This window comes from Vanacampus margaritifer, chromosome 18, assembly GCF_051991255.1.
Source record: "Vanacampus margaritifer isolate UIUO_Vmar chromosome 18, RoL_Vmar_1.0, whole genome shotgun sequence".
Taxonomy (NCBI): Eukaryota; Metazoa; Chordata; class Actinopteri; order Syngnathiformes; family Syngnathidae; genus Vanacampus; species Vanacampus margaritifer.
This window is the reverse complement of record NC_135449.1, coordinates 6188580-6215355: the sequence shown is the minus strand read 5'-3', so window position 1 is coordinate 6215355 and position 26776 is coordinate 6188580. Positions and strand designations below refer to the sequence as shown.

The following is a 26776-nucleotide window of genomic DNA, read 5'->3' as shown; positions in this document are numbered from 1 at the left end:
GACATTTTCCTTTAGGAATCTTGGTAATGTAAATACGGGTTAAAATAAAGAACAAATTGTGGTCATGCAGTCATTGTGTAATCCTGCTAAACCAGTGATTAGTCCTCCGACTACTACTACAAAGTAATTGAGTTCCTAACTAATTACTACTGGTAGTAACGTATATTTTTCACTGAAGAAAATCCTGTCCAATCCAATCAGGCAGACAAGTAAGCGACCATTTAAAGAACCACATTAGCGGCTATGCTAACCCTCATTCCGTTCTTCCGCTGGTGTCAAAACCAGCATAGCTTTGCGGTCATGCTTCGGTAGCATGGCGGCCCGTAATCTCCTGGTAATGGTGCGGTGCAATGGACCATAGATGTGGCCTCTGTGTTTAAGAACCCAAACAGCCACGTTTGCCAAAGAGCAACTAGACACTATTTTGAAGGCGAGTATTGTAGCGCTTAGTAGCCGACGATATCAAATCAGGTTAAAAATGGAAGTCGATGAGCTGATAACGGTTTTGGATTTGTGTTCTACCTGAGTGACATCATTTCGACATCCACAGCTAGACAAGGGGGCCTCTTGGTCCCAAAGAAACCTCCAAGGGGTTCAGGGTGAGAAAGCTATTGGGGTGGGGTGAAAGACAGAGAAGGAGATGAATACGGCCCCGGGGCTTTTCCTTCCCTAATCCCCCTTTTCCTTCCCTGGGTGTCCAATCTAGAGGTGCCTCATTTGAAAAGTGACAGCTGAAGGGGTTTGCGAAAGGAACCGCATCCCTCTTTGTGTGGCATTTTATTAAATTACAATGAATCACAGCCGCCCCGCCCGCCCGCCCGCGCTCTCTCCCTTCATACAACGGCATCCCTTCTTCATCTGAGACGGACAAAAGGTGGCCTCTGTATCCACTTCAGTCAAGCGCGGAAAGCAGACAGATGGATTTAAGGGCAGTCGGAAAGACAAAAGTTTGCTTCTTCTTACGTGTGAAGGGTCCGGGGATTGCAACCCTTAAAAAACAAAACAAAAAAAAAAAACAGCCGACTGGCAAATGGGAGCACTCATCTGCACTCCAACTATTTGGCGTGGGGTGTGAAAAGGAAACAAGTGAGGGGGAAATATTAAGCGCAGGAAGAAAATGTCCAGGAAAGTGGATACAGAACCGCTGCTTATTGTGGGTTTAAGATAAAATTACACTCTTGGTTTATTGATGCTTTAGAAAATGTGCATCTTGTAAAAATGGATGCTTGTCTATTATATTTCTTTGCATTGCGGGACTTTGCCACACCGCAACGACGAGGCACTCTAAACCAGCCATTACAGCCATTTTTTCTCCCATCGCTCGTTCATCTTTCACTCTGTGATGTGCGCGCACTCACGGCTGACAACGAGGCGTTCTAAAGTGTGAATTGCATTTGCTGTTTAAATTTGAACTTATTTATTTGAAAGGGACAATGCAACATGAATCAACATTTCGCAATGTAAATGTGACCAAGTTAGCCAAGTTAAGCTAATTTTCATTGGCAGTCCCTTGAGTGGATGGATGTAAGAGCAAGCCTAAAAATGAGAGTTGCGCCAGATAACCGCTGATGTGAATGCTTTAAAAAGCCTGAACCGGGAAATATATGAGAGAAACTTCTTTCTTTGTAAATAGAGTATTTATTGGTGCTTTTTTTAAACATTTTTTCAACTTCCTCATATGACTTTTAACTCATTCACTGCCAAAAATGTTAAATAACGTTTAGTAAAATCCTATGGCGGAGTGCCAAAGACGTTAAAAGACGTTTTTTTTTTCAAAACAGAGGTGAAACTAACCATTTTCTATTGTTGATTACTGAAAAACGGAATAAGGTAGAAACAAACTTTTTTTTTCTGATGAAAGATGAGAGTCAAATCTTTCATTTGGTAGTATGTGTGTTTCCATAGTCCAAACACAACATTTTCTGTGGACCTTGAAAGATCAGTCAAAAATGCTTAAATCGGCTGGCACCCACGGCATCCCTTTTCTGAAAACGTCTGGCAGTCAAAGAGTTAATTTGTGTCATATTTGATACATCCGGTCACAATGCTTTAAATTCGAACATTTATAACTGTCAAAAATATATTGATAAACAGATATCAAACTTATGAGTATTTCCAAAAATCAGAAAGATCATTTCCCACGGGTTCTATTTCTCAATAGGGGCGATCTTGCAGAGTCGCTGGGTGATACTGCCCTCTAATGGATTATCCTTGCAATGCATGTGTCAGTATTTAATAGGATACGTTTGGCGTTATATTAACTAAAATCAACAGCATTAGTTTGCAGGGGATCAGTGAGTTCATCTCCCCTTTCGTGCCATGTTTTTGAATCGCCTTTTCAAAAGCAGAAAACAGTCTTCCCCCAAAAAATGAAAGGCATGCAAACATTACTCAAAAAGGCAACATCCCCCTTCTGTCGCAATCGCATAAAAAATGGATTTCAGGGAAGGAGGCTGCCCATAAATGATTAGCGGGAACGGGACATTGATCAATGGCATGTGTCCGAGTAGGAGGAAGCTGAAGTGGGGAGAGTTCATCAGCCAAGGCACTCCATCAAAAAGACCGCGCTACCGCAGGGAGGACACGCAGGGACGACTGATGGAATTAGCCGCTCATTAGCATGCGGGCCGAGCTTCCAACAGCAGCGAGTTCATCCAAGAAGAGAGAAGAAGGCAGAGGCTGGCGAGAGGAGAAAGGTGCTTGAAAGTTTGCGGGGATGGAATGAAGACACATGAGATAGAAGGAAGTCGGAAAAGTTGTTCCAAGCAACTCGAGGAGCGAAGACGTTAAAAAAAATAAAAATCACACACACACGGAGGGAGAGCGAGGACAGAGATTAATGGAAGCAATAGGAGGGAGAGAGCGAGGAGGAGGATGGTGACTAGGGCATAAAAATATGAGATGGATGGAGCGAGACAGATTAAGGTGGACCACGGCGATGGTGCGTGTCGGTGCCTGGAATGACTAAATATGGCGCGGGTTGGGAAACTAGCGGGTGCTTCAACAGAGTGGGAACAGTGACAAAGCACAATCTCTGGAGGGGATACTAGCTTCTTCTTTTTTTCAAATGTCATCAAACCCTTACGACTTATCCCATATCATAATAAAAAACACGTTTCATGTCATTTTTAAGATCATTCATTCTTGTTCCCTTGTGGTCTTTCTGTAATACTAACAATGTGTCTCAGCATGAAAAAAAAAAATCTGTATTCAGCATTGATGGTGCATTGTTTTTCCATTAGATACAGGCGCGGGAAAATCCTTCAAGTTGAAATATTTGAGAAAATATTTTCATATACAGTACTTTAGCGCTGACGTCAAAAAATAAAACAAATAGTTTTAAGGCTTCGACGTACAGTATTTTGGGATATCAGAATCCTCCAGGATTAGTTGGTCTTTTTTCAACAGAAAGAGTTTATGCTAGCTTTAACCTTATCGTGTGATTCAACTGGCCAACTGATACAAAACTTAGAGACTAAGAAAAGTCTCTTTCACTGGATAGGTTTCCCAAAACACTTTATTTATTTTTTAAGAGAGCGTAATAGTTACTTGAAAAAAAATAGTATTTTTTTTTTGTCACTAAGAAATTCTAACTAAATTTTACAGAAATAGTTTTGAGTACCTTTAACCAGTTTATTGAAAAAAGAAAGAAAGAAAGAAAAAGTTACTCAAGTGTTGAGGAACAAACCCACAAACTTTAAAAAAATAACAAACTGGTAAAAATGTATTCAAAAATCTTGGGAAAATGTACTTGTAATTTCTGAGTGAAAAAACTTTACTATTTTTTTTCAAGTATATATTATTAGTTGGGTTTTCATCCACCTATTTTTAATCGAATTTTCAAGAAATGCAAAAATAAAACTGAATGGAAACGCTAGAAATTCGAAAAAGGGCCCAAAATTCGCAAAAAAGTTTTGACGCTTAGAGGAGGTGGATTTTGAAACAAATCAAAAAAAAAAAAGGGAAATGCAAATTTTGGCTTTGGAAACGGGTTTTGCGAATAACCGCAGGCAAGACTGGATACACGTCGCACGTTTTGACCGGATATTACGTCACACGTATGTTTGTAGTTCCAAAGCAATGTCGGACGATAAAGTAAAGTATGTTCGGGGGGGGGGGGGGGGGGGGGGCAGAAATCTTTTTGGGAATTAATTAAAGAAGCGAATATTAATGCTATTGGAAAACAGCAAAGAAACGCTATGGTTGATCAAGATGTATTCATCGCACTTCCTGTTTTTCTTCTTCTTCTTCTTTTAAATTACTGGTGGATCACGTCTCCATGTAGTATACCGCCACCTACAGCGTCGGAGTCTCCTCTCAATATTTAAGCGGCCTCACTAGCAACAGTCGTGGCCACTACGCTGTTCTTTTTCCCCTTATGTACCCGATTTCCCCTTGGTTGTGTCGACCAAAATCGCACCCGAGAATGAGGCACATGATCAGCCTAACCAGCGGTCGAGACCCAGTCTATTAATGGTTGTCTTTTTTTTTTTGAAGAGGAATCGATAAGCAGAAGATTTAGGCAAGCTGACAAACGAGTCCTCTAGCCGAATTTCTGGGAAACAGATCTTTAAAAAAAAAAAATGTTTTTAATTCCATCACGGTTAGTAACTGCTGGTGACGCCGAGTCATTCAGCCATTACGACTGCTCTAAAATATGACGAGCATCAGGTTTTCCATGTCCAAGTTGTACAACCGGTGACACATTCGTTGGTTTTAATCATCCGGTGCCAACCAATTAGCAAAGGTAGAGCAAAAAGGGAAGGGAAATGAGATGAAAAGTGGAGCAGGGAGGACAAGAAAGGGAGGACGACAGGGTGGTCTTGTGGTTTCAGCGGAGACATTCCGCCGTTCGTTTTTTCAGCTTCTCCCTGTCACCGGGAGATCATCCCATGTTGAGTTGTCTCTCTTTCAAGCGTGGGCGCCTCAGTCGGAGTTCACAGATTAGGAAAACAGAAGTCGCTGAGAGGCTTTATTTGGCTTGGGTGGATAGCGGAGGGCTCCGGGGTAGCTGGCGGGGGGGGAGGTGAGGATCCGAGCGGGACAGCTGAGCTGCTTTGTATCCCAAGTGGGAGCCGTTCACGCTGGTTCGAGAAGCGAAGGGAGGTCCCTCTATCGGATGACAGTGAGCGAAGGCCCAAGGTGGTGCCCTGCTGTCCCTCCAGCCTGCTGTACAATAATCCCTGGTGGGGTTATGAGCAGTTTTCCACATCACCCCCCCCCCCATTGTTATTAGCAATGCTAATTATCCAACTTTTTTTCTTTGTGTTGAGTGAACTTAATAATAGTATTAAAAGTGCTAACATACGGCTTTACGTCAACATGTGTACTTCCTTATCACCAATTGCTACTTTGCCGTTAGCCAGGGCTTTGGTATCATTTGGTCTCATTTTATAGTATTCCGTGACAAATTTTGACACTTACAAAGTTTATTTTTAAGAAGATTTTAGCTCAATTCTGAAAACTGTGATGAAATTGGTTACATTTTACAGGCTGTCACATATTTTTCATTTTTCTTCAACTATGGAGAACACACACTCTAAAAAGAGTTGGGCCCAAAATAACCCAAAGTAGGTCAAGAATGGACCGACCCAACTGTTTGAGTTATTTAACCCACAAAGTCGGATCAAATTAAATTAACAGCCCACAAAACAAATCAAGTTGTGGGGGTATTCATGTGGCTTAATTTAATAACCCAATTGAATAACCCAAAGTGGGTCAAAAATTACCCAACTTTTTAAGTTATTTAACCCAAAATGTTGGGCCAAATTAATTAAATAACCAACAAAGCAACCCAATTGTATGGGTTGTTTTGTGGGTTAATCATGTGCCCCAACCTTTGGCTAAATGGATTGGGTCCATTTTCAACCCCGTTTGGGTTATTTTTGACCCAACTGTTTTTAGAGTGCACACACACACACACATAGAGGAAGGGAAAATAAAACTGTCCATATGAGTCAACATGACTGGCAGGCCTCAGGTAACAGAGGTCAGTCGCCTGCTTGATGACGGCCATCTCCATAGTGGTGACGGCAATTGTCGTGTTTGCGTAAGCATGCGAGAATGAGTGAGAAAAGGATTTGGATGGGTAGAGTGAAGTGGATTGGGGGTGGGGGGGTCAGGCCAAGAGAGGGTCAACTTTCCCAGCTAAGGGCGTCATTAGCAGAAGGATCAGCGACAAATTTTTAAACCTTGCCCATATCTACTCTGGTTAGGAGGGGTCACGAAAGGGTGTCTGCGGGGGTGGGATTCAACCGGGTCATTTATTTTCATTCTTGAGTCAACATATTATCATGCAAATTGTAATCATGACAGCATATTACCGATAACGACTCGATTTAAATTGACTCAGGATTTAACTTGATTTTTCAAACTTTGAACTTTCTTCTTTCACACGTGTGACTTGATCCCCAATCATTCCATCTGAGAAATTGAGACACCGAACCCGAACGCAACCACAAAACAATGTATCGGGTTCTGGCCTAGAATCCGAGCAAGGTCCTCAAGATCAACACAATCCCATCCAGCACCCTACATAAGGAGAGAAGGTTCAAGGTGCGCAACAAGGTCAAAGTAGTTCTCACAACCTTTAAACAAAAAGCAGACAAAATTGCTGATAGGCCGAGCTGGAGTGTATTTTTCTGCGTCGAGGGTGTACTGTGAGGTCAGTGTTTTGCTGAGAAAATGGGAGGGTAATAGCGGGGGGGGGGGGGGGGGTCTGAGAGTAAAAGTTTGAAGCGAGAAACTAGACTGAAGGGTTAAATAGGGTTAATTGGCACAAGGAAAGACATTTATGCATTTTCCAAACATTCCTAACAAGACAGGTAAGAAACATGAATTTGCCAATATGTAATCATATGACATAAAAGTATCAAATTCACAAACGCTTCAAGCTACATTGGCTTGTAATACAAAAAGAAGTATCAAAGTTGTGCCAATTTTGAAGTGACATCATATTGGTGCACTATCCGCGGTATGCTAACAGTCCCATTCACAGCAATGTATCAACTCTTTTTTTAAACAAAACAGAGAAGTGTGTCAACATACAGTCCTTCATTGAAATATATGCTAGCAAATTGACAGCAATAATATTGTTAGGTAGGAGTGAGTTGACGCTTTCTAGCTAGCAAACGATGGAATGATTTGAAGCTAGCATTTTATCCTGACAAGCTAACCGACCGAATGCGCATGATTAAAAAGTGTTATGCTTCCCTTTTGTAAATGTGGAAATGAAATTGTGTTAAAAATGTACAAAAGGGTTACATTTATCTTGCCTGACTGGTAGCTCAGGACCACGAGAATCGCCCACAAAATAGTTTTGCTAGTAGTCATATACAATTATTAACATTTTGTTTCATCTCCTTAAAAAGAAATAAAGCGCGAGGAATGAGGAAATGGGATGTACGTTGAAGTCTACAGCATTTCTAAAAAATCCATTTAGCAGTCTCTTCTTTTTTCCCCTCTATTGTTCAAGCGCAACATGTAGCCCAGAGCCAATAGCAATGATCTGCTTTGAGCTCGCAAAAATCCATTTATCAAGTGCTTGGAATTCTTGGATGGTTGTGTGGTACTCGTTAAAGCGTGGAAGCACATTTGATCAAGGATGTGTACGCCCGTCACTCTTTGAACAAGGGGTTCTGAAAATGTGGGTTCCAAGGACCCCATAGGATTTCATTTTTCCAATGGCACGCCAATCAAACAGGAACAGCAGGAACTTAACTTTAAATTTTTCTTTACAATATGTTCTAAACGTCCACACTAATCTAAACAAAAGGAATTAAACACAAAAATTCATCTGTTTTGATCCATTGTAGGTGGCGGCCATTTTGACGTTATAGTGCCCTCTGCTGTCGATTAAAAATGACATCACAGTGCCTAAAGGCTCAAGGCTCATCTGTTTTCTGGGTTTGGTCATGTGACATTTGCACACTGAGGGGCGTTATAATGTCAAAGTGGCCACCCCCTGAGATGGATCAAAACAGGTGATTAACTCATTCACTGCCATTGACGGCTATAGACGTCAAAAATTCATTTGAACTATTTCTATTAGTTTAACTTTTTTTTCCACTTTTGTTAACAAGAGTATGAAAACCTAGAATTTGTTTTTGTACATTTAGAACAGATATAAAATTTGTGATTAATCGTGAGTTAACTATTAAAGTCATGCGATTAATTACAATAAAAAAATTGTAAACGCCTGCCGCCCCTAATTTTTAACAAAATTTTCTCTTTTTTTCCTTAAAAAAAAATAAGATTGTTTAAAATAATGTCTAGGTTTTCATAACTTTAACAAAAGTGGAAAAAAATGTTAAACTTATAGAAATAGTTAAAATGAATTTTTGACCTTTATAGGCGTCAATGGCAGTGAATGAGTTAAAAAAAAAACATTAACTTTTTTTTTTTTTTACAGGCCACCAAGATATGACTACTAACCCACAGAAAAACTATATTCAATTCAAGATGTGTGCATTCAAATGAAAAAAAAAATGTAGGTGGGCACATCACAAATGCTGCAGACCACACACACAAACGCACACCTGGAGGAAACGTGTGGCCGACACATGCATGCGGGCCAAGCGGGACGCGGGTGGGGGGGGAGCACACAGGACCGAGCATGCCGATATATGCCCCCGGTTGGTCGTCCTTCCCGCCGTGTCACGCCGACGGACGGCAGGTATTTAAACACTTTCGCAGGCGAGTGCAACGCACACAATTTGTCAAACGGGACAAAAAGCACACCAAAAAAAAGCACTTTGGTCACTAAGTTCAACGTGTTCATGTTTTTCCAAAAAGATTTTCCTTTTATGGACTATTTTTTCTGAAATCTGCAAGTGAGCACCTCTGCTTTGCCGGGATAATTTTTTCTCCATGCCATTCAGTTGCCAGTTGATAAATACCTCCAACACACACACACATATGTGACACACTGACCAAAATCTGCAGAGTGTTGCCTTGGATTATCTTGCACACATCATGTGGCTGCCCCTGTTCCAGTTCCTGGTTCCACCTTCTCCGGCTCTTGTTCATGATGGAGACCCAGCGCAATGCAATTAAATAATGATGATTCATTTGCCAAAACGCGCACACACACACAGACGTGATGCTTTGACCGATAGAGATTCCACGGAGTGAATAGCGGCGAGAAGTAGGTCAAGTGGCTGACACTGTTTCAAGGGGCAATAGGGGCATACTTTAAGGCCATTGAAGCAGTTAAGATAAGAAAGTGCCGGACGGGACTGTCGCTTTCAGCTCCGGACTTGTTTGAGAGCAGGCTTTGGGGGGGTGGAGCTCAACATTTGAGCGGGTTTGATATTACACTCAAGGAAGCACGGAAAGCACTTCGCACGGGTACAATAAGAGTCGTTTCAGCGTAAATGTACCCACAGGACTATTATTGGACTTTTTCCCCCCAGTACGAAAGATAAACAGCTAAATTCAATAGATGGAAATGTGTCAATTGTACAAATGCGTTTTACAACTAATTTCATGTATTAGTACAGTTTCTATCCATACATGTAACAGATTCAATATTAATGTCTGTGGATTTCATGTAAATGTCTTAAAAAAAAGACCGAATTCAATCACTTAAAGCCGTGATTCTTAAAAGTGTAGTCTGAGTATCACTAGTGGTACGTGGGCGGCCTCTAGTGGTAGAAGAAAGAATTGCTGCTCGAGCACAGTTACGCTGGACTCAACTTTTGCATTTAATAGATTTGAATTACATTTTTAAACATTTATTTGGGTAGTATTTTCGCTCAACTTCTTTTAGTGCAATATATCATCATATGAGAACAACACTCATGTCCATTTATTTATTTATTTAGGTTTTTGGGATGTCTGTCAGTTTAATCCAAAAACCTAAAAATAAAAAATAAATGAAAAAATAACATATGTTTTTCACATAGCAGCGATAAAATTTCCAACTGAAGCTTTAATTGCAGATTTTTTTTTTCTTATAAAATGACAAAGTACAACACATTTACAACATGTAAATTTGACTTTTTTTTTTAAAATTAAAACATTTTTTGATGAACACTTAAGGCGTATTTTGCGCTACTGTTTTACTGTTGGTCGTTGTAATGGTACATCGTGATCTAAGTATTCTTTGTTTGATTTAAAAATTCAAAAATCGTTTGTAGAATTCCGTTGATGAAATAGTAAAATTAACACCTTAAGTACAATCTTCAATAAAGTACTTAAAGGACTTAAAAATGTTGACGTAAACGAACTTCAGTTTTCATCTTCGGCCACTTTGTTGACTAAAACTTTTATGCTCAAACGTCATTCTCGCCTTTCAGGTGTGCAGACTGGAGAGCGTGCACGCTGGCAAAATATTGGAAGTGACACGCGCATGTTGAAGGAAGAAGGCAGTCGAGAGGCGCGCTGCTTGCTTTGGCATGCATCCTTGTCTCACAATCGCCTCTTGAGCTTCCACCACACAGTGCACGCACACTTCTTTATGCCCCCCCCACCCCCCCTTCCCCAACTAGTGAGAGTGACACCTGTCTGTGTATGTGCGCGCACTATACACAGGCTCAGCCTATAATAAGGTAATGACAGCCTATTGGCTTCATTTAAAACTAATGACAGGTTCCTGTAACCTGTCATTGGCCACTGCATACAAACACGCTAATAATCATATTAAACTCACCTTATTGGATCCCCGCAAATGAGCCTTTAGGAAATGTCATATAGACTCCCAAAAAAAAAAAAAAACAGTCCTTAAATCGCTCTCACGCGCGATTTTCTTGAAAGTCCCAAGTGAAAATGTGGACCAGCTCTCTCTCTCTCGCGAACCTCGACCCAACTGAGAAGCGAGCAGTCGTCCATATGTTGTAAAGCGAGCCCGGGGTAGGAGGCTACTCCCCATTCAAATCAAACACACATTTCCCCCCCAAGCGTGTGTGTGTGTGTGTGTGTGTGCGTGTGTGTGCGGGAGAGGAGGGGGCGACGTACGTGCGTGCGTGCGCAAAGGAGGAGGAGAAGCAAATTTTCCAATTACGCTCGACATGCGTTTTGTCCGCGTTCGACTTGATTGGCCGCTAATTAATGTTGCCAAGAAGCCACAAAGCCAAAACAACAACAAAAGCCACAGCAAGAAACCAAAGCGACAGTTTGCATCATTTCGCTCTTTCCCCATTTGCTCTCACTTTTTATTACATTTTACTACGCTGCGCAGCTTTTACGCACTTGTCGTTATCGTGCTGGCCGATGGAGGTCGTAATGAGAACTTTACATTAAACCTGTTGATGGCATAAACACTTTCATAAAAAAATAAATCACAATAGAAATGAGTTCTAATTGCACTCACTTACCATATTTAAAAAATGAAGTATAGTGCATATTATGTTTATTACATAACTGGGAAAGTGTGTAGAAATTCTGGATTTTTCAATGTTCATTCATTTTAACTCATTCACTGCCGTTGACGACTATAAACGTCAAAAATTCATTTTAATTTTTTAAATTTTTTTTAAAAAAAAATTTCCAGGAGAGCTCAGTATTGTTCATTCGATTTGACATCATCATTGCTCTCCTTTTAAAAAAAAAAAAAATAAAAATCATTTTAACTATTTCTATTAGTTTAACATTTTTTCCACTTTTGTTAACAAGAGTATGAAAACCAAGACATTTTTTAAAATCTCTTTTTTAAAGAAAAAAATATTTTAAAAAATTAGGGGCATCAGGCGATTAAAATTTCTAATTGTAATTAATGGCTTGACTTCAATAGTTAACTCACGATTAATCGCAGATTTTATATCTGTTCTAAATGTACAATAATTTTCTTCTAAGATTTTATACTCTTGTTAACAAAAGTTAAATAAAAGTAAAACTAATAGAAATAGTTCAAATGAATTTTTGACGTCTATAGCCGTCAACGGCAGTGAATGAGTTAAAAACCCACTAATAATTTCAATATATATATATTTTTTTATCACATCAATGTACAGTTACAAAAAATAAAAAAATAAAAAATAATCATAGCAATAGTAATCACTAACTATATTACAAGGGTCGCGCCACACCTTATGTGTTAGATGCAATGGACTTCCGACTTCCGGGTTTCACACACCAGCGTCGTTCCCGGCCACGACACTCGAAGTGTGGTCTTTCTGAGACACCGTAGTGGACGTGCTTCCAAATGAACCGTTTCAAAATTAGATGCGCAGATAGCCATCTAGTGGTGAACTAATAGAATGCAACGGTTCAATTAGGTTACCACTAAATGGCAACAATTTCTACACACTATCCCTTTAAATACATTGTGAAAATATATTCATTTTTAAAATCGAATGTTTGCAAGAATTTTCTTTTTTATTTTAAAGGTTTTTTTCCCACCACTTTTCTTATTGACAATGTTTTATTGTGTTGTTTGGGAAAACAAGTACACACCTGCATATTTAAGGATATAATAGTATGATCAAAAGTACTAGTTTTGCAGTATAGTGCATTTTGAATCTACATTTTTTGGTTCAAAAAGTTAACCTAGAGTCCAACAATTTACCCAACATGTTACTTAGTGAAGATTGTACCTATATAAAGCCCCTGTAAAGTGAACGTAAATGTCTTTCAGATCTCAAGAAAAGCATTGGTAACAATGCCAAATCTTAATTGAGGATTGAGAATCGTGAAAGAAAGGGAAAAAAAGAAGAGTTTTAATTATAATTGTACATTTAGGGGCACAATAGCTTTACATTGGGGTGATTAAATGGACTGCTTTGGCAATTTTGCGCTCTGGTTCGAAAGTTACTCCAAAGTCCAGTGGTACCCATTTCCTCAAATATCTTAGCACCAGCATTAAAAACCTCTCTAAGCTGATCAACATTCTTTCTGAATCATCGGATGCTAACGGGGCCCTTATTATTACGCTTTGTGCCATTTATACAGTCAATGAGCTCAAGGCAGCCGTCTCATTACAGTGTGCGCATGCGCGTAAAACACGCTCTCCAACAAGTCTGGAGCCAATCGTCTCATTACAGTGTGCGCATGCGCGTAAAATACCCTCTCCCAACAAGTCTGGAGCCAATCAGCTGCCAATTAATAACTAGAACGAAGACTCCCAGCTGACTTGGACACGCCAATCAAACTCCCCCTCAATTAATTTGACACGTGTTAATGCGACAAAATAATGTTATTACATTTCTCTCGTAAACCTGTCCTAAAAGTAAAACAATATAAACATTCATAGTTGCTCATGATTCTAGCAATAACAACAAAAGAGAGAGGACACTAGATAGAGAAAAAAAAACAATATTGAAAGACACAAACTAAAGGGTCAGTGGACACGGCGTTTTCTTTATGTAAATGAACGCTCCAATTAGGCGTGAGAAAGGTCAAAGTGAATGTCACAAAAAAAGGAACAAGGAGCAGAAACACTCACATGGGATTCCAGCTTCTCAGCCCTTGTTGCTACACTTGGAGCCCGAATGAGTGACGCGGCCCCCTGCAGTGGAAACCACCCCACAGACAATCAATGCCAGCTTGAGTGCATTTTTTTCCTCTTCTTTTTTTGGCACCCCCTGTTGGCAGAGCTGAGTAGCAACTATTCGTGCTCTGTACGTTTAGGATGTTTTTTATTTTTGGGTGATTTCAACGTAACTTACATTTAACTTTTACTTGAGGATTTCTGCTTATAAGAATACTTTGTTAAATTGAGCTACATTTCGCTCATTTTTTATTTTATTTTTTATCTACAGGCAGGTGCTTAATTGCGTGCTATTTTGGTTCGCCAGTGAGACTTGTCACGATATTTTTTTCTTCCAACTTTAACATATGAAACTTAGAATAAAACAAATACGTTATTCATTTATGGACTCTGAACATAACACTAACGGAAACTATTATATATACAAACACATTATTCTCAACACAAGCAGAAATAGCCGTCATTGCTTTTTTTTTTAAGGATGTCTAATTGAACAAATATAAAGCTTGAGATAGCTAATGAAGGATCAAGTACTTCCCATATATTTACACATACTGTATTTTAAATTTTGCCAAATAGGTTCATTAAAGATATCTCTGCATGGTTAATGTGGTTATGATTTAAGATCATTTATTGTGTTTGGATTTGGTTTAGTTGATGTTGGGCAATATTTTATAAGTTATTACATGCTTTATTAAAAAGCCAACCACTTATACACTTACTAAAGTAACTATTTGGATGACTACTTTTTAATTTCACTTAAGTCACATTATTCTAAAGTAACATTGGAGTTCTATTATTGTTGACGCTTACCTTGTCAGGAGCTGCTTTTAAACGGGGAAAGGACGCCCTCTGGCGGCCACACGTTCAACAACTCACCTCCGAAAATGACGTCATTACTGTCACATCAGCGTTACCAATACATTTCCAAATCGCTTTTTTGGTCTTCACTTGCTTCAATCGCAGCCACCTGTCTTAACATTCCCATCAGTGGGAAAATGAACCTGATATTGTGAATGAACCAGAATTATACTTGCATTGAATGCATATTCTTCTTCTCCATTCAGCCATCTGGTATTGCCTCCATTAAAACGTTTTTTTTTGTGTACGTGTATATCTAAAAAGTGTTTAAGAGGGGTTGAATCATGAAAGGTCATGTTTGATATAAGACCACGCTGGTGGGAAATAAGCTTCTCATCTTAAGTGTCTACATGTGTGATCAAGCCATTGAGGGGAGAGAAGGAAAAAAAAAGTTTGCTATTGTATGTCTAGGCATTGAGCAGATTGTACAGGTATGGCATTTGGAGCCTTCATTTGTGTGGAATTCAGCATCATTATCTCAAAGTGTTGCCAGCTGCAAGCGCTTGGGAGTTCTTATTTGAACTCGATGTGTGTTCTGAAAATAGAGAAGCAGCAACCTGGAAAACCATCATAAAAAGTTTGCTTTGACATTCGGGATATTCACGAGCGGCACTGTCTTGCAGATGACTGCTTGTGTTTTTGCCTCCTCGTATATAAAATAGTGTCAACTTTTGATTTCAACTAGTATGAGTATCTGAGGGATTCAGACAAATCACAATAACTCTTTCCAGTCATGATATCCCTTTTTTTAAAAAAGCAATTAGAACGACTACTGAATTAAGATATCGGACACTTAGTTGCTCTTTCACAAATCAAATCTTTTACATTTCAGATCAAACAGCAATAAATGATGCACAAGGCCAAAAACAAACAATCAGAAAACATTCCAAATCTGCCTTTCAGCATTGCAGACTGCTTAGTAACTCATTCAGTGCCATTGACGGCTATAGACGTCAAAAACTCATTTGAACTATTTCTATTAGTTTCAATTTTTTTCAACTTTTGTTAACAAGAGCATGAAAACCTAGAATTGTTTTTATTGTACATTTAGAACAGATATTACATTTGTGATTAATAGTGAGTTAACTAGTGAAGTCATGTGATTAATTACGATTAAAAAATGTAATCGCCTGAGACCCTAATTTTTAATAACCTTTTTTTTTTTAAATCGTGTCAGGCGATTTAAAATTGTGATGGTAATTAACTGTATGACTTCAATAGTTAACTCACGATTAATCACAAATTTAATATCTGTTGTAAATGTACAATAAAAAAGTGGAAAAAAATGTTAATAATAGAAATAGTTCAAATGAATTTTTGACGTCTATAGCCGTCAATGGCAGTGAATGAGTTAAAAATAAAAAGTTAAATTTTTGGACATTTTATTCTAAGGATTTCTTCCTAATCCAAGTCGTCTCATGATCTTTTTGTCGCACCACTCGAAAGAGAATCCTCCGCGTTGCCTTCGGAAGGCTTCACCATCACATCAGAACGCCGACAGAAACGTTTGTTACTTCTGGTTTCTTGGTTGAGTCCGGCCTCCTCTCTTGACCTCTTCCTGGACGGTCCGGGTAACGGGTCCGCTGCTTCTGCCTCCAGTTGACCGAAACAAGAGACAGACTCGCTTTCCACTAAAGCCAAATCACAGTTTCGGATGGCGTGATCCAGTTGGTCGTTCGAGTTGATCTGAAATCCTGCCGACTTCTCTCCTCTGGCGTCATGCGTGTTCTCTCGTGTCTTTTTCTCACATCCGGCAGGCACAGGGTCTTCTTCATCGACATCGACGCCAGCGCTCTCTGAAAAGTTATAATCAAACTCGTGCCACCATCGGAACGCTTCGTCGATTTCCTCGAATTTGGATCTGACGTTTGGAACGGGCAAAGACAAAGGCAAAGGCCGCTCATCGACTTCTTGGTTGGCACTAATTTGTACTTGGTTGTCATCGGCGACATCCTCAACACCGTCATTGTCGCCGTCTTCGTTATTTACCTCGTTAGCATTATTGTCGTCATCGTCCACATTTTCTTGGATGCCATCAACGTCGTAGTTGCGAATATACAAATCTTCCTCGCGGATTCCGTGGAAATCAAAGACGATTTCGTCAAATATGTTGCCGCAAGAAAATGGCCACACCTGCCAAATGAAGCGGATCAACGCGTACTGCTCACGCGTGTTAACAAAATGGAAAAGTTCGTCGTTGTCGTCGAGGATCCCATCGCTGTCGGTGTCTTCGTTTTGGCCGTCCCCGAGATCGCGCTCGCTGTCGCTGTCCTCGGCGACGGCCTCCTCCTCGTCGTCGTCGTCTTCGTTATTGGCCTCGTTGTTGATGTCTTCGAGATTGGCGTCATCGTCGTTGTTGTCGTTGTCATTTGGAGGCTGCCTCGGCGCTGCCTCGATTATGAAGGAAATTTCATCGCTGTGCAAGGAAATGCAAAATCGGCGGAATCTCAAATCCGGTTCCCCTCGTCCCAAATCCAGAGGAATGCGGTAGCCTGCAACATGTTGGACGTGTGTTAATGCCGTTATAAATATGTCAATGAAACTGAATCCCTTTTACCTAAATGGCAAAACAAATCTCAAGTACCAGAGCACCGTCCATCTCCCCGTCCTTCCATTTCGTCCAAAGAAATTCTAAAAGAAGGGGGAACAAAATCAGTCAATAATACATTTAACAAAATCTGTCATCTGTTTTTGAATGAACACTTTTGCTTCGGGTGGCCAGATTTAAAAACCGTGACGCTATATAATTTCACCATATTTCATCGGTAGTCAATGCTAATGCTAAAAGCTATCTTGGTTGACTGTTCAACAGCGCGAAACAAAACACTGCCCCCACCATTATACAATCTTTTTTTTGCTCTGTCCCGATAGCTATTGTTAGCTGGCTGTGCCAATTAGCTTGCGCTGGTCTGGAAACATTGTAAAAATGGTATGAACTGCGACTGGTGACCCCAGTGAGACTACATTTCCCATGATTCTTAGATGCCAAATCAGGAAGTAGTTTGAGTTTCTGCTACAGATTAGATACGATTGGGAATGCAAATGTAGGGTGACCAGACGTCCCGTCGTGTTCGGGACAGTCCCGAGTTTTGAGTCTTCTGTTTAGAATTAGCTAAAGTGATAACACAACTACCAGTTATAAAAGTGGCTTGTGATTAAATAGGTCAAATAGCTCCTGGTTGAGAATTGAGCAAAACTGTAGTGTCCCATTTTGTGTTTTTGAAAATCTGGTCACCCTACTATACGCAAACATGAATTTGGAAGTAAATAGGAAGGAATTTAACAATTGAATTCCCTTTTAATGTGTTTATGCAATGAATCACTATGACAACAAATTAAGACGCCGTGACAGTAAAACACAAACAGTGAAAAAGGTCTGGACTGACTTACCTCAACTTCAGGGAACCGGTCTGTAAAATGCCAGTTTACCAAGTGGTCTGAAGCTGGTGATAAGATTTCCTTTGCAGGCGTTAGTTGTTTTCATACTGATGGAGATGTCGTTTCCATGCTGCTCGAACCGTTATCTGTGCTAACAATGTCGAACTGGTAGTCCATTTCCAAGTCCACGGTTGAGCCTGTGTCATAGCCACACAGAACATGAAGTCAAAATGCTTTGAACGAAACACTTCACGTCATCACACAAGATGACATCATTGTGATGATGTGGCGGGTGATGTCATTTTGATTATTGACCCCTTCAGCCCTTCTATGAAAAACAACATCGGGCCTGGTTGGTGCTCGACTTTTTAGTCGGGCAGGAAGTGTATTGTGTGCGGACAAATGACAAAACACAGATTCATATATTGTCAGATCTATTCCAGATCACAAAAAAAAAAGATCAAGATAGCCGCCAAAACGGCTGACATCTGAAAACAATAGCTTTTAAAACAATAGCTAACGATAAAACAAGCTAGCTATCAGAGGCTAAAACTTAAAAACTTAAAAATAAAGCAAATAGCTTTCAGCTAACCTTTTTCATTAGCAGAGGTGGCAAATCCAAGTCCAGAAAGTAAAAACCCTGCCACAGATTAGCTTTAGCCCCTTGTGCTAGCTAGCAAGCTCCCTAGCTAGCAGCCTGGGTGCTCATTTACCTGCTAGGGAGCCAGCTAGCTAGCACAAGGGGCTAAAGCTAATCTGAGGCAGGGTTTTTACTTTCTGGACCTGGATTCGCCACCTCTGTTCATTAGTTCGATTAACTACATGTACGTATTGTATCTGTAGTTTGGAATCAACTTTCGTCTTTGGATAAAGATATTTGACGGTAAAATCATTGCTTGTGACTAGCGTTTCCGTTCTCACTCAAGGTCTCATGAGATTGCACCGGCAGCGAGTCTTCTTCTGCCTCTTCATCACATGCTTGGGAAGTTATTTCCTCCTGGAACCGGACTGATTTGCGTTTTCTGTGAGAAACATGGCTGCTTAAACTTAGTAGGGCCAAATTGTCCCTCAGACTTAATTTCAGGGGTTCGTCTTCAGCGGCGTCCGAGTCGTTGCTGTCGGAACTACTGTAGCGACGTCCGCGCCTCGGTTGGGAACCCTCGACGCAGCTTCCCTCAAGTTGCAACAACGCGTCTTTGGACGGCGCCGCCTGGGGGTCATCCTGTGCCTCTTGGTCACTGAAACTGGCGGCAAATTCACGAGGACCGTTTTTGATGCTGTGAGAATTACATTTGGGTCTTACAGAAAAGTCAGCCTGCCACCTTAATCTTTTTTTCCCTTTCCCATCACGGGAATGTGAATTGTTGTTCGACTCTTCTTCGACCTCATCGGAATTGTCATCCTTGCCGAAGCGGAAACGTTTGCTGGTTCTGGTTTCGGCTTGTTCTTCGTCGTCATGGCCGCACCTCTTCCTCGACGCTCCGGAAGGCGGGACTCCCTCGGCCTCTTCCAAATCCGTGCTGCTGTCGGAACTATTGGCGCAGTATTCGTGCCACCACCTCAAATGCTTTGTGTTGATCATCTCTATCTCGTTTCCTGATATGCGGCTGGATGGTCCGGGCTGAGGGTCTTCGTCGGAAGAAGCTCCTCCTTTCTTAGCTGTACTGCTTCTGATGCCGAGAGAATCATTGCAGAGCTCTAGTGTCGTCTCTTCCGAGTTCTCGCTCAAGCCTTTGTTGGGTCCGCAGGCGAGACCGTTTTCTTCAGGATCGTCTCGGTCGGTGCTTTTCTCAGAGACGTTATCGTCACATCCGTGACACCGCCGGCAATGCTTGTCGCTTCTGACTTGACCCTCTGAACTCTTCCTGAATTGTTCCTCCGCCGGCTCGTGCTCCGCCTCTTGTTCACTAAAGTCTTTTAACCTCTCCTCGGAGTCAGATACTTCTCGAGCCGGATCACTGTCGACGACGCTTCGAGCGAGGTCATCGGCGCACAAAGCGAGCGCGGCAAATCCTCCCCGGGGCTTTGATTCCATTTCTCCGTTTTCATCTTGAGAATCCAAGCTTTGGTTGGATCCGCAAAGTAGAGGATTCACTTCGTAAAAATCAAAGTCCGGGCTACTGTCGGAACTTTTCTGATGGAACTCGTGCCACCACGGGAAACGACGGTTGCGTCTCGTTGCGTCTTCGTCTTCGTCTTCAGATCTTTGCCAGGATGGGCCCGGCTGAGGTTCTCTGTTGGCTTCGTCCAAGTCTGTGTTGCTGTCTGAGGTATTCTCTAAAGGGGATGATTTTGTTACATGCCCGCTGCTTCGGATTGCATCTTCATCATCATCATCATCGTTTGTAGAATGCTCCCTTGCCTGCTCTACCGCTTCCACACGCCGATTGACTTCCATCTGAGCTTCGGCCCCAACGACGGCATCACGCGGTTGATTGTTATCGTCTTCTACATTCACATTATTATTGACATGAATGGGATTATTATTCTGATTGTTTTCATCCAGATCCCATTGCTCGGGCTCATTCACAAAGATGATATCTTGATTAACAATAAAATCCAGGATGGCGATGAACTCCATGTTTGGCTCGTCGTTTGGCGGGCGGAGACCTCTCGGTAACGGCAAACGGATACCTGCAACATCGTTGACAGATGCGCTATTATTAGCATAATCGGTCACACAAAAAAACAGTCGGACATCGAAAGTCGAGGAACTTACTATTTGGACCATTGTGCCATCCATCCCCTTGTCCATCCATTTTGTCTAAAAGACATCCGGAAAACAGTTATAGGACAAAAACGTGAGTAAATCTAAAGGATCACTTACCCTGAGTAGATCCTACAAAAAAAATTTGGGGGCCTCATAGCAAGATAAGTGTTGATTTGTATTGTAGCAGGTCAATAGTTAATTAATTTTGTAATGTTTCAATGAGTCAGCATTTTTACCTAAGGTTCGACTGAAATTCCTGTCATTTTCTCCACCGGACATGACAATTGAAAATAATCCAGTAGTTGTGCTAGATGAATAATTTTGGGACCAATTAATTGAAATTGGATAACTTCTAATCTCTCGAGGCACATCTGTCAGAAATCATTGTTTTAAACGATGCACTGTGTGAATGCTTACCTGTGCTTCGGGAATTTGTGTCTATAATAGCAGTTTACTTTCTGCAACATTCCAGTCCTGATCATGCTGACCTGACCTCAACCAATCTTAATATCAAAGTAAACTTTCACAGGTCATCCGGAGAGTGTTTCATTTGTCGTGCCCATGTAAAGACTTCAAACGTAAAAAAAAAAAAAGGGTGGCAGTTCCCCCCAACAGTGGCTCGAGAAACAACACGTTGTGTCATGGCAACATGTCTACAAATGGAATAGGACGTGCTTTGACCAAAGCACTTGATGACATGGCACGTCGTTACATCATTGTGATGAGACGGAGACTGTATTCGGTGTGATGTCACTGCTAATGTAGCGTAGCACAATGCTATGCTTTCAGAGTCAAAATATCCAAAGACGCTGAGTTGCATGCATCCATCCATATATTGATCATTAAAACTCATTCACTGCCCTTGACGGCTATAGACGTCAAAAATTCATTTGAACTATTTCTATTAGTTTAACAAGAGGATGAAAACCTAGAAGAAAATGATTGTACATTTCGAACAGATATAAAATTTGTGATTAATCATGAGTTAACTAGTGAAGTCATGCGATTAATTACAATTACAAATTTGAATCGCCTGACGCCCCTAATTTTTAATAATCTATATTAAAAAAAAAGATTAAAAAAAATGTCTAGGTTTTCATACTCTTGTTAACAAAAGTGGAAAAAAATGTTAAACTAATGAAAAAATGAATTTTTGACGTTTATAGCCGTCAATGGCAGTGAATGAGCTAAAGTCCCTGAAAACTAAAAATAAATGTCTTGTTTGACGCACCACAGGGAAGAGTTGTCAACAACCCTGTCACAAAGTATATCAAACCAAACCTGAGCTCCGTCCAACTGTCAATCAAATATTACTTTACGATCTGGGAAAAGGGATTCTAATAGCATTTAAATAACTACATGATTGAACTGTGAATCTATATCAACATTTCTCACCGTGACTTGCGCACACTCATGGCTGACAACGAGGCACTCTCAAGTGGCCATGCCAGGTCCACACACCGGCTGTCCAGTCAGATCCCAGCACCCCCTATCACCCGCTTTTTTTCCCCTTTCGTGGCGCTTCCACTTTTCTCACTATGTCACATGCACTCATGGCCTGCAACGAGGCACTCTTAAGTGGCCATGCCAGGTCCACACACTGGCTGTCCAGTCAGATCCCAGCACCCCCTATCACCTGCTTTTCTTCCCCTTTCGTGGCGCTTCCACTTTTCTCACCGTGTCACATGCACTCATGGCCTACAACGAGGCACTCTTAAGTGGCCATGCCAGGTCCACACACCGGCTGTCCAGTCAGATCCCAGCACCCCCTATCACCCGCTTTTTTTCCTTTAGTGTGGTGCTTCCACTTTTCTCACCGTGTCACATGCACTCATGGCCTACAACGAGGCGCTCTAATATCCACACTGTCAGGCTCTTTAAATATCTCAAAGGAACTGAAAGATTTTGAATATCTCACTGTTAAAAGTTTCTGCTCGGTTACGGGCAAGAAAATGGATCACAGTCAGCCATTAATGGACACTTCTCACCGTGTTACATGCACTCATGGCCTACAACGAGGCCCTCTAAAATCCACACTGTCAGGCTCTTTATGTATCTCAAAGAAACTGAAAGATTTTGAATATCTCACCGTTAAAAGTTTCTGCTCAGTTACGGGCAAGAAAATGGATCACAGTCAGCCATTAATGGACACTTTTCTCACCGTGTTACATGCACTCATGGCCTATAACGAGGCGCTCTAAAATCCACACTGTCAGGCTCTTTATGTATCTCAAAGAAACTGAAAGATTTTGAATATCTCACCGTTAAAAGTTTCTGCTCAGTTATGGGCAAGAAAATGGATCAGAGTCAGCCAATAATGGACATTTTATTATTTGGATGGTGAAAAAACATGCACGAGACATTTCAATTGAAATATTTGTCACTATAAGCGTCCATAGATTTGCGATGAATGTCATCCCATTCTTCCAATCAGTTCACCACTCTGCTATTTCCTTCCTCGTGGCTTTCTTTCAACCTTTCCACGGAGGCGGCGGTCAGCGGGTCGTCCTCCACGTCTTGCTCCCAGAAGCCGTCCCCCTCCTTGGAAGCCCTCCCGCCCTCGGCCAAGACGATGATGCCCGAGCCGTGCGCCAAATGGCCGCTCAAGCTCATGACGTACACGTTGGCCTGCGTTTGCAGCATCAGAGGCGCGTCCGCGTCGTTGCCGTCCGGCTCGGCGCTGCCGTCCGAACTGTTGCCGTCAAATTCGTCCCACCAGCGGAAGCTGCCGCTGTCGTCCTCTCCGTCGCCATCCTCGCCATCGCCATCGCGGCGTTTGCAGGTATTCCTCGACGATTCCAGCAGGGGGTCTTCGTCCTCCGCACTTCGAACGACCCCGATTTCCACCTCCGCCCCAACAGCCGCTTCCAACTGATTGTCACTTTCAACAATAATGTCAACGTTTTCTTCGTTCTCGCCGACGCTCATGTCGACGTCGTTCGGCCACGGCTCCCCTTCGTTGGCGAAGATGATCTCCTGATTCACGATGAAATCCAGCACGACGATGTACTCCATGTTGGGGTCGTCGTTGGGCGGGCGATTTCCTATAAGCAGTGGGATATGGTAACCTGAAATTCATTAAGATGTGGATAGAAAAAAACAAGTTTGACCCTAAAATAGATCATAGGAAACGTGCATGGAATTTAAAAAAAAAAGAAAAGAAAAAAATGTGAAGAACTTACTACTCGGGCCATTGTGCCATCCGTCCCCTTGTCCTTCCATTTTGTCTAAAAGGAAACCAAAATCAATAATAAAAACTCTCCCCGATTGTTGATTCCGGGTCTCGACTGTGCTTTTAATGAAATTACAGTACATACAAAATGTAATACAAAAAGTATTTATTTACAATCAAAATGAAACATGCAGAAGGTCAAGAGGTCAGTAAGAAAGTGTACCAAAAAAAAAACCTACTCCTAACAGCCAATCACCCAAATTATTATTTTACATGCTACATATTGTATTTGCTTTCACTGTCCAGCGTTGCATTGCTGTTTTTAATGACCTATTAAGTGCACATCAAACATCTCTAAAATTAAAAACTCGCCTACACACTATAACCACATTGCTCTTTTCTTGATATTTAATTTAATTCGTTTTTTTTTAGCCATACCATTTTATCTGTAGAATTTTGTTTTAAATGAGGGTCTTGAAAGGCGCTTCCAAATTGAATGAATTCTTAAAATTATTTATTCGAAATATTTGAATGATTAGACAAACTATAAATTGGAATGTATATTATAATAGTTTTAAAATCTGTTTTAAAAAAAATCAATAAAAATGTCCGCAATATTTCAATGTATACCCAATCAAAAAAACATTTTTGTATATTATAATAGTTTTAAAATCTGTTTTTTAAAAAATCAATAAAAATGTCCCCAATATTTCAATGTATACCCAATTAAAAAAATATTTATGTATATTATAATAGTTTTAAAATCTGTTTAAAAAAAAAATCAATAAAAATGTCCGCAATATTTCAATGTATACCCAATCAAAAAAACATGTATATTATAATTTTAAAATCTGTTTTAAAAAAAAATCAATAAAAATGTCCGCAATATTTCAATGTATACCCAATCAAAAAAACATTTATGTATATTATAATAGTTTTAAAATCTGTTTTAAAAAAAATCAATAAAAATGTCCGCAATATTTCAAAGTATACCCAATCAAAAAAACATTTATGTATATTATAATAGTTTTAAAATCTGTTTTTTTAAAAAATCAATAAAAATGTCCCCAATATTTCAATGTATACCCAATCAAAAAAACATTTATGTATATTATAATAGTTTTAAAATCTGTTTCAAAAAAAAAATCAATAAAAATGTCCGCAATATTTCAAAGTATACCCAATCAAAAAACATGTATATTATAATAGTTTTAAAATCTGTTTTAAAAAAAAATCAATAAAAATGTCCGCAATATTTCAAAGTATATCCAATCAAAAAAACATTTGACAGGTTGAAAACAAAATTAACAAAATTCTGATTCCAGCGTGTTTAAAAAAAAATGGCTTAAGCCCCGCCCCAAGACATCAAAATGATTCATCATTATGAATTTATTCTATTATACTTTATGAAATTATTCTATTATAAAAACATGCTTTGTGTCGACATACCTTTACTCCGAGGACCTGCTTTGAAAAACTGTCGTTCATATGCGAGAAAAAACAAACAAACAAACAAAAACATTCAAGGTTACTAATCAATTTATAGGGGATAAAAAAAAACAACAACACACGCTTCAATCATTAATGAAAAAAAAAAACAACAAAAGATGGCGGTCGGTGCATGAAGTCAAACAATGTGGCTTTAATTCTCTGTGTCATCGTCGCATCTTTGTTACGCTGATTCCAAATGCTTTGAACAAAGCAATTTATGTCACATGACCATACGTGCACGTGTATGATGTCGCTATTGAGTGTGACTGCTGAACTGCTGCTAGTAAGGCTGATCATAAAAGACAACAGTAGTTTTTTTTTTTTTTTTGCTTTGACTCGATTATATACATTAAAAAACCCCAATCTTATATTGAGATCCGTTTCGTGGTAGCGTTTCATCATTTACATCAGTACATGAATTTACAACAAGAAAAAAAAAAAAAAATGTGCAGGCACTTTCCTGACATTAGGAAAATGTAGAAAAAAATGGAAAATCTGGATTTAGATATAAATCATAATCTTCCACCAGTGCACGATATTGCACCAAAAGTGCCTCGGCCGTGGTAATCAAGAATAAGCACATGTTCAAGACATGTTTTGTCAATTACCTCATCGGTTTGGATCTAGTTTGAATCGGTTGGGATTAGAAATCTCTCTGAACGTTGCCGACTCCAGTTTGTGTCATTGTTGTAATGCTGCCCGGAGTTGCGGCTGACGTCACGCGGCAACGAGTGGCGACTGGCTCACCAGCGCCCCTGCTGGTTGCCATCAAGCAGTGCACCTCATTTTGCCTCAACTGCTTGGAGGCGCCTTCCGTGATTGGTTAATGGATGATCATCCCTCGCGCGGGAACTATTTCTCACAGTCCCTCGTTTCTTCCTTTTGATCGTCCGTCAACCTGTTTGAGGACGATGATCCGGGTCGAGGGTCTTGTTGGGCCTCATCGTCCAATTCACTGTCGGAGGTGTCGCCGTGTCGAAAACGTTTCTGGTTTCTCCCCGTTTCAGACAAATGTCCTCCCTCTCCCCGCGGCCTCTTCCTGGACAATTCGGGCGGGAGGTCCTCGTCCGCGTCCTGCTCACTCGAACGCAATGCAAATTCTGCAAATTCCTCATCTTCCGATTTGGATAGGAAGTTCTTCTTCCGGGTTTTTTTCCCCTTTTTGTCGTCTTGCGAATCGGCGTCGTCGCTCGACCGCTGCTTGGATGCGCAACATCCTTGGTTGTCTTCTTCTTCGTGAAGGTTGTCGGAACAAGTGTCCGAATTGGAATCGTCCCACCACTGGAATTGTTTGCCCCTGCTGGTTTCGTCTTCGTTCTCGACAAACCTCTCCTTTGACGGTCCGGGCAGAGGATCTTCCAAGTCCTGGTAGACCACATGGTCAGAGTTTTTTCTCTCTTCGTTGGAAATGGTGCCAATGAAACCGCAGCTTTCGATATTTTCAATGTCTTCGAAGCCTTCATCGTTATTACAGTCATTGTCATCAAAATTGTCATTGTCGTTGTTATGCTCGTCTTCATCTTCGATATTATCGGCGTTTTCAAAACTATCGTCGTCCTCGATGTTCTGCTCGTCCTCGAGATTGTCGTCGTTGGGGTCGCCGTTCTGTTCGTCGTTGTTGTCGATCTCGTCAAAGTCGTCGTTGTTGACCAAGCGCAGTTCCAGGAAAATGTCGTCAAACACGTCGCCGTGCTGCAGCGGCCTCACCCGGATCCGGAAGAGGAGCACGGCGTTGTCG

At 40.7% G+C, this 26776-nt stretch overlaps 2 protein-coding genes across 4 annotated transcripts in view; both read right to left on the bottom strand.

The window, feature by feature from the left end:
- The window catches only part of ntn2 (netrin 2), a 44166-nt gene extending 30678 nt beyond the window's left edge, over nt 1-13488 (bottom strand). Inside the window, 1 exon segment of the mRNA XM_077551617.1 lies at nt 13382-13488. The gene's annotated coding sequence lies outside the window, so the exon portion shown is untranslated.
- Nucleotides 13489-22721: 9233 nt separating this feature from the next.
- On the bottom strand, nt 22722-25743 carry LOC144038751 (uncharacterized). Of its 3 annotated transcripts, XM_077551468.1 has the most exons (4): nt 25647-25743; nt 24997-25024; nt 23558-23602; nt 22722-23443 (listed from the first exon to the last, which is right to left on the bottom strand). In XM_077551468.1, the coding sequence occupies exons 3-4, from the start codon at nt 23595-23597 to the stop codon at nt 22806-22808; spliced, it is 678 nt and encodes a 225-aa protein (XP_077407594.1). In that variant the 5' UTR covers nt 23598-23602; nt 24997-25024; nt 25647-25743; the 3' UTR covers nt 22722-22805. The 3 variants fall into 3 exon arrangements, with proteins under 3 accessions (XP_077407594.1, XP_077407592.1, XP_077407593.1); XM_077551466.1 differs by lacking the exon at nt 25647-25743 and having other exon boundaries at nt 24997-25149; XM_077551467.1 differs by lacking the exon at nt 25647-25743 and having other exon boundaries at nt 22722-23419; nt 24997-25149.
- Nucleotides 25744-26776: the final 1033 nt, after the last annotated feature.